Raw genomic sequence first — 13643 nt, 5'->3', positions numbered from 1 at the left:
ACTAATATCAAAGCCTATTTCAAAATGTTTTCACTACAGCAGTTCTGTGAAACAAGGAAGTGCCCATCATATGCCATTTAAGAGGTTTGCATGCCACCAGTTTTTTGCCTTCTGTGGTGCACTGGTATTGGTAAAGAAATAATGAAAGACCTCCAATCAGATAATTCAGTTTTCAATAAAAACAAACAGTTTGAAACTCTTTATGTTGGGGTTTTTTTCTGCCAGTGCAGGAAGAAAAGGTGTTTTTTTAGTGTTCTCTTGGGAGGTAGCTAGAGATCTTCTAACTATGTGTATATGTATTTGTTTCTTTTTTAATGTTACTTTCACTTGTTTTGTGGGTTTTTTTATTACCATAAAAACATGAGGTCGTCTTGCTTAGAGGAGTTTGTCAAACCTCTAAGATTCAGCTTCCCCTTCCTAACTATCAGCACTGATTCTAGCTGTCAGGTAGAATCCTGCAGCAAGAGAGGAAAGTTAGGATCAAACATTTAATGGTAAAAAGGAGAGCGCTACTTTTGTGCAAAAAGGGAGGAGAAGCCCCAAGTGTTAAATGCATCTTTATGAATAATAAAAGACCAATATAAAGCATACATTTGTACTTCAGATTCCCTTCTAGCATAGATAAGAACTTGGCTTTTTAATGAGCCTTTTAAAAATTATTGTGACGTTTTTTCTTCTGTTACTTGTGTCAAACCAGGCTAAACTGCTTTTCTGGAGCTTGAATTGTCTAGATGAATCAGGAAAAAATGAGGGAATGGCCTCCCTGGAATATAATGCTCGTCTTTGTTCCATCATAGCACATAATTACAGAGATCTGAGAGTCAGTGCAAGCCTTCCCACTGAATATGATATTGCTAAGAGCAAGCCTTGATTGGTGTTATCCAGTCCCAGCTTCTGCTTGGTATTTTCTTAATAGCTGTTAGAAGAACAAGGGGAAAATTTATGCAAAAAGGTTTTGTGTCATTGATTGCAACTACTGATTTCAGTAATAAACACTAAATCTAGTAGCAAATATTTACAGTATTGGGCTCCAGAATAGAGACTGGGTTTAATATTGCTGCTGTTCCTATATTCAAGATATAATAGTGGTTTGTTGTGATGAAGGTGATCTGTTATTGGAAGACTGCCACTCTTCTTGGCAGTGTTACTATTTTGATGGATTTATAACACAGCATGCATTTTGTCTACTGCAACAAAGTTTTTTTAGTAAGAAGTCAATGAGTCAGGTAATCCTTTCAATCTGATTTGATAATGAAGAGGTAAATATTCGGCTTTCATAATGAGAAGAATGGTTTTGAGTATGTACACACAGCTGTGTTTTGGGGCATGTTAGAAACAGTGGTCCCTGCTATTTCATAACTGAAATGCTCAGAATCATTAGATTCTCTTTTACAGTAGATTTTGATGTCCCACTGGTTTCAAAATATCTAAGAATTCAAAAGATGTCTCTCCTCTAGCTGCCAGTGGCAAAAGAGGCAATAGGAGAGTAACTGCATTCTTCCTGTAGTCTTCTTCATTTCTAGATTTCCTTTTGTGGGACTCTAATAAACATAAAAATAGAGAGGACATTTTAACCCCTTTTAAAGAGCAATAGAAGTAAATATGAAGTTCATTTGCTTCATAACTCCCCATCCCCATCTCCACAATTTCATTTTTTACTCAGTTGTGCTTTTACCTATTTTGCAAGATTTTTGAGAGCTGTAGGACAAGTCAGCTAATTAAATTTAGCTGTAAGCTGTAGGTTTCCTTTGTCCTAATAAACTACAAAAATGGTCTTTTCAGTGAGTCAGAGATCCTTTCATGAAAGAAATATATATTATACAGCTGTGCCTTCCGTACATATATATACACTATATACTATTTACAGAGTATTTGAGCGCCCATGCCAGTGGTGGCTGCTGTAAGGTCAGTACAAGTTTTGTATTTAAGGGACAGTATAGGCATATTTCTTTTATACAAAAATGGTAAAAGGAAATATTCTGTATTTCTGTTTTTTCTTTAAACTACTGTCTTTGAAAAACAGTGAAAGAAAGATAAGGTTTTCTTTTCATAAAGCATGAGGAACACAGTACATGGCTGTCTCTTCATCCCTTGATGCCTTCACTAATATACCTAACCAATACACATACACATATCAGTGGGATTTATGGATACCAATGTATACAGCTTCTACCTGCAACCCTTTATTTGTAAAGCTTTTGCTCTTTATCCTGACTCACCTTTGTTGCCTCACTGTCTTATCTTCCCTGGGTTTCATCTTTATGTAAGTGAAAACAAGACAAAACATTTTTAAATTTCAGAGCTTCAGTGGCTTTGAGAGCTTGTTGTGGGCTAAACCTGAAGTTGATTGACTCAAACAACGGTAGAAATATCTGTCCTTTGTACAGGTTGAAATATGTGTGCCTTTTACCTTTAATGAGACTTTTTTCTCCCCAGCTTAGAGAAACAGATGCAAACCTGGGGAAGAGTTCCAGGATTTTGACGGGAATGTTGCGAAGGTAAGGCCAAGGTAGGGACATTTCTCCTCTTTTTTCTCATCTCCTCTCCCTCCATGCCTCTATTTTCAGTTTTAATTCAACCTCAGTATTGTGCTGACATACCTGACTTTTTTTTACACAGACTGCTATGTAGAATGTCTTTGGATGAGTGCTGGCAGTGAAGCCAGCGTGGTTAGATGGCAGGCTTTGTCACACCTGAGGAAAGAGTTTTCTGTAGCCTGAGAAATAGCCCTTGCATAATGATTTCTCATCTTTGTTTCTTTGTATTTATTTGGGGGGCTTTGGATGTGTGTTGTAAAATTAAGCTTTTTGATATGAACTCCTGTGTTTCTTATTCTTGAGTGATTTTGGGGTTTTGAGGGTTTTTTGTGTGTTAAAGTGAGAAAGTTTGTAAATGTTTTGGGACAACATAAATTTGCGCTCAGAGAAAAGGTTAAAATTATCAATTCTGCCTAAATAAATGGGGCAGACACAGTGTCAACCCTTGTGGTTTTAACGTGTTTTTTCCATGCTTCCTATGGCATGAAAATTGTCCATGGGATCAAAATGAGGTGATACAGAAAGGAAAACTGTGCAACATCCTAAAACTCTATGTGGGACTCCAGGGAGGGAGTTATCCAATGATTACTTCTCACTTTAAATTTACATTGGTACATTCTCAGACAGATTTTTCTGAATTAGTGGCATCTCTGGATGTGTGTTCTTTATCCAGTGAAACAGCACCTGAATTTCTCTGTGATGTCCATTTCTGTATATATTCAGCTTCCTGAAGACAAAAAATATCCCTCGAATAAACAGTGCTGGGTGCTAAGAAAGCTCAGTTTTAAGGGAGTTTAGTGCTCTGAAGAGTTCAGTGTGAAACTACCCTTACCATGGGCTTTTATGTTGTGTATTTGCTTAATGTACTTGGCTTATTAAAAAAAAAAAAAGTAAAAAGGAGGAGAAGTTTTAGCAAAGTTGTTGATTTGTCACTTGGCTTGGGAAATAAATAAAGCTGTATCTCTCCACTAGTCTCCTCATAAAAATACCTTTTTTAGTTCCTTGTGTACCACATTGACAAAGGTTAAAATGACTGAACCTCATGCCTTCATTCCACAGATTTCTTACAATTCCAACTCCAAACTGTAACATATAAAATTCTCTGATTAAGAGTAATATGTAAATGACACAAGCTAAATTCAAAATCCGTGGAGAAAGGAAGTGGCAATTGAAAGGGATGGTTCAGTGCCTGTAGACAATCAAAATAAACTATAAAAAAAAATGAACGAAATAAAAGACGCAACTAAACCCAAGTCTCCGCAGGAAGGGCTCTGCGACATGAGCTGTAACAAATATTCTGCATATGTCTCCATTTTGTCAAATCTCATTAAAGGGGTTTCTTGCTTTATGTCAATTGAGCTGTCCAAAAATCATTCATCATTTTAGTGTAAAAAAATTCATGCAGTTATTTAAATAATATCATATTAATGTTAAAGTTCAGCTGTCATTTAATAGTATGGCTTAATCAGACATAGCATTTAGGAAAAATAGTTTTTTCGGGCTTTACTTGGCTTTCAGGTTGGCAGATTCAAATAAGGATTTATGGGTTTCTAAACCAATGTATTCTTTCCATGTTTATGCTTGAGGTACCCCAGCCTTTTTTGCAGCACCCTGTAGTCTGTTATTTTCAATAAAATAAAGTATCTCCTCATATTGTGTTTGAATACATTTGCAAGTAATTTGAAGAAGCTGAAACAAAAACATATGCTGTAACCTTTGACTTTGTTTTGTGTTTGGGAATCACAGTTAGGAGTCCTAGTTTATAAGTGTTCCATAAGCCAAATAAAAAATATGATCTTTCTGAAATATACTTGGGCTCTTCTTTTCAGACAAAAGGATTTTGTAGTCAAACACCACGATGGCACATTTCTGTGTGTCAGAAAGTCGTTGGATTTCCTTTTTCTTCAACAAAAATGCTGAGCTGAGTCACCCATCTAGATGAAAGGCAGGTTAGGATTTAAGCTCAGTTCAGGTAAACGTGCCAAAAGCAATGCCAGCATAGAAGCAGCTCGCAGTAGATGATTCTCAGGATATTATTTGAAACCACATAATAGATAGACCTACAGTGAATTTAATTTGTTTGTGACTGTTGAGTAGTTGGGCATTATCCCAGCCTCAGCATCATCCCAATGTTGTTTAGCTACAAGAATAATCTTTAAATACAGACCCCAAGAAATCAGCATGAATTAGATAAATACAACTGTAAGAAATATAATTAGCACAGATTGGCAGTTGTGTCCTAATTTCTGCATACTTCAGTACAGAACACACAATATTTTACATAATTACTGGAACCAATAAAATAAGACACTGGAGGATCATTCTTCCCATCAATATTATACAGGAAAGGTAATGTTAAACTGAACATTACTCAGTGTAGTTGCTGCTCCCACAATATGTATTTGCTAATATGCTTGAAGTCGTCTGCCAGGCTAACACCCTGTGCCTCAAATTTAAGCCTAACTATTTCTAATTTTACTGTCTGGGAAAGGTAAAGCAGCTTCTCTTTTGAATCTTGATGAATATATTAAGAGACCATGTATTTAGATAGCCAGAGGGCTAAATTACTGCCTTCATATGACCAAAATTCCCTGGCCATGTGTTTGTGCATAAAACGTTCTGGAGACAGGGAGTAAAAGCAGAGACAGGTTTTGTAGGTTGCTGTAGTTCACAAAGGATATCAGTGTCATAATAGGGACAGGTTGCCCTTCCTATCCCAGTTTGCTGCTCTAGCAATTTAAGGTACCCAGCCTTATGTATTGGAATTTGTTGTCTCCCAGTATATTAGGTATGTGGACAAGAGTATTTTTCTAATAAGTGTTTTTAAATATTCTTACATTGAAATGACCTATACATTCATTATATTCTTTTTTTTTTTCCTGTAGAATCTACTTAGATTCTGCTAAACTAGTATATTCCTCTTAGAGCATTGCATTACTAGGATAAGGGGGAATGCCTTCAAACTAAAAGAGAGCAGATTTAGATTAGAAATTAGGAAGAAATTAGTGAGTATGATGTGGCACTGGAACAGGTTGTCTCATCTCTCTATCCCTTGACCTCTACCCCAGTGTGAATTGAGGAGCGCAGAGTGTGCTAGAAAGAAGCAGAAGAGAATGTGTTCTGGAAGATCTTCAGTCTTTTGCCCATATCCTAAGCCAATAGCCTAAAAAAGCTTTTAAGAAAAGATTTTGGAAAGTCTCCAAGCCACACACAGCCCAGTGGGAAACAAACAAACCCAAAAGTAACCAGATAAAAATTTTAGTAGATTTGAATCTTTATTCAATTGGCAGATAAGTTCTATCTACCCCCCTTCAAATTATGGGGAAAAAATACTTTAGAAAAACAGCTGCTACTCTCCAGTCAATGTTTTATCCAGTCTGATTTCCCAGGAAATTTTTATGCCAATAATTCCCTTTTAATCTGCAGATTTCAATCTTCTAAATTGTTATCAGTGATGTTTTGAGAAGCTTATGAACACATCTGCTCTTATAAAAGAAACTTTTGAAGTTTGATTTCCATAAGGACAGAGACACTGCCTCTAGAAATGAAGCAGTAAGTGTTCAGCTCTCAGGTAGTAAGTTATGTGACTTGCCAGCAGATGCATGACCAATGTGACTACAATCAGAAATGGAATGCCTGCCCCCTGTGCTAGTTGAGGTCAAGCTTCTTCACTCTTATTTCCAGGAAAACTCTGAGAGTCCTGCTTCTTGAATCACTTCTAGTGAAACTTCCTTCTACTTTTGAGCTCCAGGAGAGTCCAGACCTTACAGTTATTTTTCAACATTTTAGAGAGTCATAGGATAATTTAGGTTGGAAGGGACCTCTAGAGGTCGTCTGGTCCAACCTCCTGCTCAAGCAAGTCTCATTAGAGCAGGTTGCTCAGAGTCTTCTTCAGTCAAGTTTCAAACACATCCAATGTTGGAGGTACTAATGCCTCTCTGGGCAGTTGAAACAGGCAATTTCTCCAGGTATCTAAGTGAGTTTTCCCAGCATCCAACTTGTGTCCCTTGCCTCTGGTCCTAAGCAGAAGTGATTCAAAACATGTTTTTTAGAATTGGCCTTCAGAGTTTGGGCCTGGATTGCAGTCATTTCTAATAGTTCTCAAACAGCTTCAGCAGTGGTGAAGTTGTGGTCATTAGGCTGAGGGGACCGTGTAGGGCAGTTCTTTAAAAAGGGTGTGGGATGCTCAACCTCCACCCACTGACCTGGTAGGGTCTATTCAGTACTGTATGCCCAGGACTCCTTTATTTGTTTTCTCACACTACTAGAGATGTAAAAAGTTAATGATGTCTGTTCTGCCTTCTTGTTTGACTAGAAAACCCACATTTCCATATGTTGAAGAACAGCAGCAGAGACACTCATGTCCGTGTTGACACAAACCAAAACAGAGTGTTACCACTGCCATTTTCCCCTATTTCCCTACCAATCTCTGTTTCCATCCCCAAAAGTCCATAACAAAAAAAGATTTTCTTCTGAGCTAAAGCTTGTCTCAGTATCAGTCATGCTAGGCCATGACTGTCGGGTCTCTGCAGTTTTCTGAAGGCAGGTCTTTGTATCACTGATCCAGGGTGAGGTTTAACATACACTTAGATTTGCCTTGTTTTCATGCTAATAGAGGAGTTCCTCTTTGCTGCAGGAACTTTGCATATTTGGTCTCAAGCCAAAAGAAGTGTGAGTAGAAATTGTTTCAGCAACTTTTTTTGGTACAAATATTTCTACTTTTACTTCAAGATGTATTTCTGCACTGCAAAATGATTGAAACGGTAAATCCTCTCGCAACGTCTGCTCCATGTTGAATATTTACAGCTGCAGCTGTTTACTTCAGTAATTTAGACCTTGATTCAGGAACATATTTAAGCATATGGTTAACTTAAACCAGAGGAGCAATTCCCTTAGCTGAAGGGAGGCTGAATAAGGGGGGAGTGAGTGGCAGAATGATTCCAGGTCATCTCTTGGGGCAACATAGCTTTTATTGTGCTCCTTGCAAATCATGTCCTTAATATTTCTGTTGTTAACTGGAAACCATAAAACACACATAGGGTATTTTAATGCTTGTTACTGTCAGTATAATAACTTTCTTTTAAATTCTCCTGACTTTTAAACATTTAATACAGTTACGTGATTCTTACACTATTGTACATGTTTGTATTTTATTATGCAACTAACCTTTATCAATTATGAACTGTTGAATCTTTTCAGAAAGAAACTGATTAGCTTTGTGGTGCTGTTAATCACAATATAGTCCTTGGACAAGGAACATACAGCTTGTTATTCCAGATTAAACCTTGGCATTAATTAGTACTAGTTGTTCCTCCCTTCATCTCTAACTTTAAAAAGAAACCTTGTTTCTTTATTGAAGTGATGGACAAAACATCTGGAAAACATAAATGTAATGTCAGCAAAATTCCCAAGGGTGAGCATTCTTCATCATTAGGAGTCCAACCAAAAAAACAGGAAATGTACCTCTAAGTCTGAACAGCAAATATTTTAAAATAGCATGGGACACTGTGTGTTCCCTGTTCTTAGTTCAGGTATGGCATGATCTGATGCATGTAAGATGCATTTCTTATTTTTAATAATCGAGAACCATGTTATAGACCTTGCTCATCTTTCTTGGACAGTGTTGTGTGTTTATTTCCAAAATGCTTTTGAAAAATCTTAATCTACTTTCATTCATTGTTAGAAATACTGTTCAGTTCATGCACCATGGAAGGTGCAGAAGTCTTTTGAGCTGCAGTATAACCACTATAGCTGCAGCATCAGTGTACACAGAGAGTTCCATTTCATAGGTACTGAATGCCTGACAGAATGGGACCAATTTCAACACTGCCACATGTAGCTGGGATTAGTGTAATGTCACTTTAGCCTTTGCAAACCTTCATCTCTAACAACCTCATTGATACAAAGTTTTCTTCAAACCTGAAAAAAAGGACCATCATGATTGATCTTTATATCTAATAACTTAAATGCATAGCATAAAATAAGTCAATGTTTTAATCTCCTTGTGCCCAGGCAGCCTTAGAAGGGTATGTCCCTCATTCATTGAGATAGAAGCTTTTATGCCATAGCACTGTTTTATTTTTCAGATTGTTGGAAAGCTTTATCCACATGTCAAGCTGCCTATACTAGGTCCATTATGAGCAAGGTTCTCAGCATTCTTCAGACAATATTTCTAATTCTCTTTTTCCATTCCTTTTTGAAATGTTCAATGGCCTTTGTTCTGTCCTCTCCTTTCCCTCTTTTCTATCATCTGGAATTACTATCTCATTTGCCCCCTCCTTCTATCACTTGTATCCAGCTGAACAGCTGGAAAGAACATTATCTAAAGCGCAGTTGTGTTTCTGCAGGAAAGCAGGATCCCAATGGATAATTATCCTAGCTAGTCCTAGACTGCAAATACCAAGAATGTAAAGCATCGTAATAGGTTAAGTATCATGTAACCCTTTGTGATTGTTTTCTGTACTGAGATATGTTGACTACCATTGAGCAGCTAGAGCCTAAAATGGTTCATAGTGTCATGAGTGAAACAAAAGGCATTTCATAGTCAGCATTGTCATGTCTGAACCACAATAGGTGTCCCATGACATGCTTTCATGAGAAGGCATGTCTTGTATCATCATAGTCAGTGCAGTGCTTTACTGTGGTAGTTCAAGTAAGTTCCAGTTGGGTGAGTTCTCTCTGACATGATATTGAGGAATGGTGAAGGTTGTAAAAATATTTTGAATGTGGTAGAATTGTTTATAGGAAGCAGGGAACCTGTTAGCAAAAGCTGACATTGGTAATTGCTGAAATAATTGGAGACAACTCTTCAGAAATCAATTAAGTCAAACTCTTTAAGGCTAGTAGTTGATTAAGGATCATGTCCTTGACACCTCTCACGCTATAACCGTGGCAGAACAATATACGTCAAATTTTGCACATACCTTTTACTACAGAGTGTTTAAGCCACAAATTCCTAAATGCAGCATATCACAGATATGCATAATATCTTGTCACTTCATTTTGATCCATAAGTTTACCAAAAGAAAGTGGAAGTGATCTCAGGAAAGTTCATCCCTTTGTGTTAAAGCAGGATTGTCTGACGCTGTTTCAATCCTGACAGATATTTGTTTGGCCTGCTCTGCGCTGCTCAATATTCCTCAACTCTTCAATCAGATATTTCCAGGTTTTCCCTAATGTTTAGCCCAAATCCTTTTTCCTGGGTAGACAGAGAGCTTTTATGCGCTGGTGCATTTGGGGAGGTTTCTGGTGATTTGTGCTGTGGAAAGAAATTTCTGCTGAACTTTTCAAGAATTAGAGAACATAAATAATGGTGTACACAATTAAATTACAGTTTCTAGTTTTCATTAAACCAAGCCTTTTGATGGGATTCAGGAATGTAAAAATGTAAGACTTTGATAGTGTTCTAATAGGCAAATCCTGAAAGCTCAGCTTCTCCAAACAGTAGCTTCATGTGTAGGTGTCACTGAGCTCTACAAATAGAGACATCAAAATTAAATCATTCCCTTAAGGTTCCCATAAGACTAAAACTAGATTGTATACTAAAAGCAACATTTGAAACTCAAACAAAATCCACAAAGTACAGAGATTTAACTTTTTTTGGTGGCACTTCTAAATATTTAAAGAAAAATACAGTAATTTTGACACTAACATTTTTGACAGAGCTAGTGTTTGGAAATAAATGGAGAAATGCAAATTAATTTGCCTAGTCTCCCATCATGTGTCTGCAGCATATTTGTTAATCTTTATCAGGTAAAGACCCTCTTTTGTGCATTCAGAGTATGATTTCCAGTGGCACTTGGCACTTTTCTTGCCACATTTGATTGAAATTTTCATCTTTTAATAAAAGCAAAATTAATTTAGCTTTCCAGCACAATTCTGGTCACACACTAAGTACTTTATCTTTAAGAAAACAATGAAGCCACTATTTAAACTGATTTAAAACTGTTGTGATATCAGAATCTTGTCCTTATTAGGTAATCTTTTAGATTAGATCATTTTCAGTCTAGGTCATAGTAGCAGGTCAGGGTTTTGGCTGCGCTCAAGAGACATAAGAGATTAGGTGAGCAACATCTGGAAAAAGGAAAACTCAGGATTTACTGAGTACAATTTTTGTTCAAGTCAGTCAGTGAAGTTCTGCCACAAAATCCAGGACCTGAAACTGCAAGTCATAGTTGTTTGAGTAGTTTGCTCATCCACAGCTCTAGTATTGAAAAAGGATCTCTTAGTTTGAGCGAAGTTTGGTTGAGGGTGAGGTGGGGTGGTGCTGTTTTTATTGTTGTTGTAGTAGTTTTGTAAAGAAGGCCATAAATTTTGACTGTGAGAGATCAACAGCTAAGGAAAACCAAGATCACTCTGAGTTTGTTGGAGATAAATTAATGCTGCTGTGCAACAAGACCAAAATTGAGGAAGAATTTATATCCCTGGGTAGCATGTAATATGTTGTATTGGACCTTTAAAACACTTCAGAAAAAATGTTCACACATCACTAACCTGCTGAGTATCTCTCTGAAGAATAACAAAGTCATGGATGAGAAACTTTGGCCATACAAAGACAGATTGTTTAGTCTACTTGGTGATAGGAAGGATGAAAACTTGCTAATTTTGGCTGGCTCTTTAACTAGTGTGGAAGATCCAACCCAAGCCATTCTATGATTTGAACCTAATCAAGAAGGCAAAGAAAGGTCAATGTGGAAATTAAGCAAAAGGGGAAAGATAGAGAAAAACAATTTTGCCATAAACACTGGGATTTATGTTCTCTGCAACATTTGCATAGCTCTAAAATAATTCATTGAAAATCATTAAAATTGTTTCAGAAATATCTAGAATAATATAAACAAGAGATAGACTCTTGCAACCTGCTTGCTTCAGATAAACCTATACTTTCAGTTCTAATGCTCCTTCAGTCTTAGAATCAGGATTATAACTGAGATTTTAAAATCATGTTTTAATGTCAGTTTGGTAATTGGGTGGGATTTTTTGTAGTCGTGAAAAATTAGCCAATGAATTTGAAGTCAGGAGCTACAATTTATTAGAATTATAAATTATATTAGTATTCTGCAGTTTAGAAACATATCAGGAGAGTTTTTCACTGACCTGTATACCTTCTGCAAATATTAACGTTTTTCCATGAATGTTAACATGGCTTAGCATTCAGGATCTTACTATGTGGTATTTATTACCTAAGAACTCTTGTTTAGCTTGGAATATGCTGTATTAACCAGGGTGTAACCCAGAAGGTTTTTGTAATATTTGTGATTTAGAGCAAAGTCTACATCTTGTCTTTTACTTATTTAGTAGATCTATGGATAGTTTAAGATTACAATACTAACGGGTAATTTTTCTTCTTGAATAAAAATCACATCTTAAAATTATTTTTTCACTAACTCCCTGCCTTCCTCCTGATAAAAATGCTCATGCAAGCAAAAAAACCCCAACACTGTTGTTTCTCTCACATGCTTATCATGGCCGCAAATAATGCATTTGAATAGGGAATTGTTGGAGAAACATGATTCTAAGTGTGCCTGGTCTTCCCAAGATGCTGGGAAGCATATGGTCTACTTTATCCATGCCAAGAAACTTCCTTGCTCCTTTCTGTCACCACTATATTTTTCAAATGCAGTTTGCAGTGTAAATGGCACACACGTGTTGATTGTGAAGGTAGCGTTCTTTCAGTACAGCCTTCAGCTAATTACTCTTAGTGGCAGTGGGGCTTTGTACCTCATTTGTGAACAGCTATTTATACTACTACACCAGTACAAAGCAATGTTTCACATTACCAGTTTACCAGACTATTACACCATTGTGTTTTAATCCACTATAGGTGGGTGGAGAATATGAGCCATCTGTTTTATTTAACGATATAATCAGTAAACAATATATGCACTTTACGCATTTGGTCATTAAAGATGCCCATATTGTTGGACCCTGTATTTACATTGTAAATTGGTGTATTCACACATCGGCTCGTTCTGGTGTAAAAGGCTTGCTGTGTTCATAAGCTGGTACAAAGCAAGCTCAGTAACTGCTCAAACCCAGTGCAGGTGGTTGAGCTAGTTGCCACACAGATCAAAAGTCAAACAACTGTGAATCTTCCTTTGAAAAGGCATTTAGAGAGACAAGGCTGGTCTTATCTTCACAAACAAGAAAGAGTTATAGATATACATCACGAAGTATGATGAGAACAAAAGGGGGTTTTATAATCACTCAGCGTCAGAAAATCCAGTACTGCAGACTTTTGTGAAGACATCTTTGGAATATAAAGACCATCTTATTTTCCTGGACAAAATTTAGAGGAGTGAGTCTGAATTATTAAATATGAGAAGGTTCAGTCATTTCAAAACTTTGGAGACAAGAAGTTGCTTTCTCTTACAGTTGATTTAATTTAATTTCATTTTCAGCAATGCTTAAGCAGAATAAAACAGACAGCAACAGCAAAGCCCGACCTTATTCAAGGGATAGAGGTGAATGGATGTATTTGTGCTAGAAACAAATGAAATCAATTGATATTTCTATTTCCCCAAAATATACTTGATGAGCGCCAAAAAATAACCACCAAAATACATTAAAAATTAATTGATAAGTAAAATCCTGTTTGCTAGCACATTTGTCAAGAAGTGGAAGACCACATAATCCTGTATTAAAACAGTAATGTTCATTTTAGTGTTTTACTTCACAACTTGGCCTAGAATTTAAGATCTTTACTGGAGGACTCAGTCTCGCTTCTCATTGTTTTTTATGAAGAAATAGAGTTGGGTTTATCACTAGGTGAAGGCCTGGCTGGCATTGACAGTAGACTGGGAAGGGAAAGGACTGGTGGAAGTGTTATGGCTGAGAGTGAGCTGGCAGGTCAGCAAGGCTGGAGGAGTCCTGAGTTTCACACCACAGCTGCTCGTGAAGGCGGAGTCCTGTGAACACCAGCTCCTCGGCCCAGTTTGAGGTCATCTTTTAAAGCAGCAGTGTCAAGGTGAGGGCTTAGTCGTTTCTTGTTGTATGCACCTGTATAAAAAACTAGCAGCAAATTATTAATACATAGGAGATTTTCATTTTGGTTTCTGTTCCTACATAACGCAGATGTTATCAGAGGTATGAGGCATATACCCACTA

The 13643-nt window shown here is 36.9% G+C and overlaps 1 protein-coding gene across 5 annotated transcripts in view; it reads left to right on the top strand.

The window, feature by feature from the left end:
* The window catches only part of VTI1A (vesicle transport through interaction with t-SNAREs 1A), a 273725-nt gene that overhangs the window by 162621 nt on the left and 97461 nt on the right, over positions 1–13643 (top strand). For 2 of the 5 annotated variants that reach the window (XM_027692101.1, XM_027692100.1), the window contains one exon: positions 2437–2498. In XM_027692101.1, the coding sequence (XP_027547902.1) occupies positions 2437–2498 (62 nt within the window). Of the gene's footprint in view, positions 1–2436; positions 2510–2619; positions 4458–13643 lie in introns of those variants that run through there. The other 3 variants (XM_027692103.1, XM_027692104.1, XM_027692102.1) reach the window with 2 other exon arrangements.

The sequence above is a fragment of the Neopelma chrysocephalum genome, unplaced genomic scaffold (genome assembly GCF_003984885.1).
Source record: "Neopelma chrysocephalum unplaced genomic scaffold, ASM398488v2 Primary Assembly neopelma1_85, whole genome shotgun sequence".
Classification (NCBI taxonomy): Eukaryota; Metazoa; Chordata; class Aves; order Passeriformes; family Pipridae; genus Neopelma; species Neopelma chrysocephalum.
This window is presented reverse-complemented; position numbering and strand designations above follow the sequence as displayed.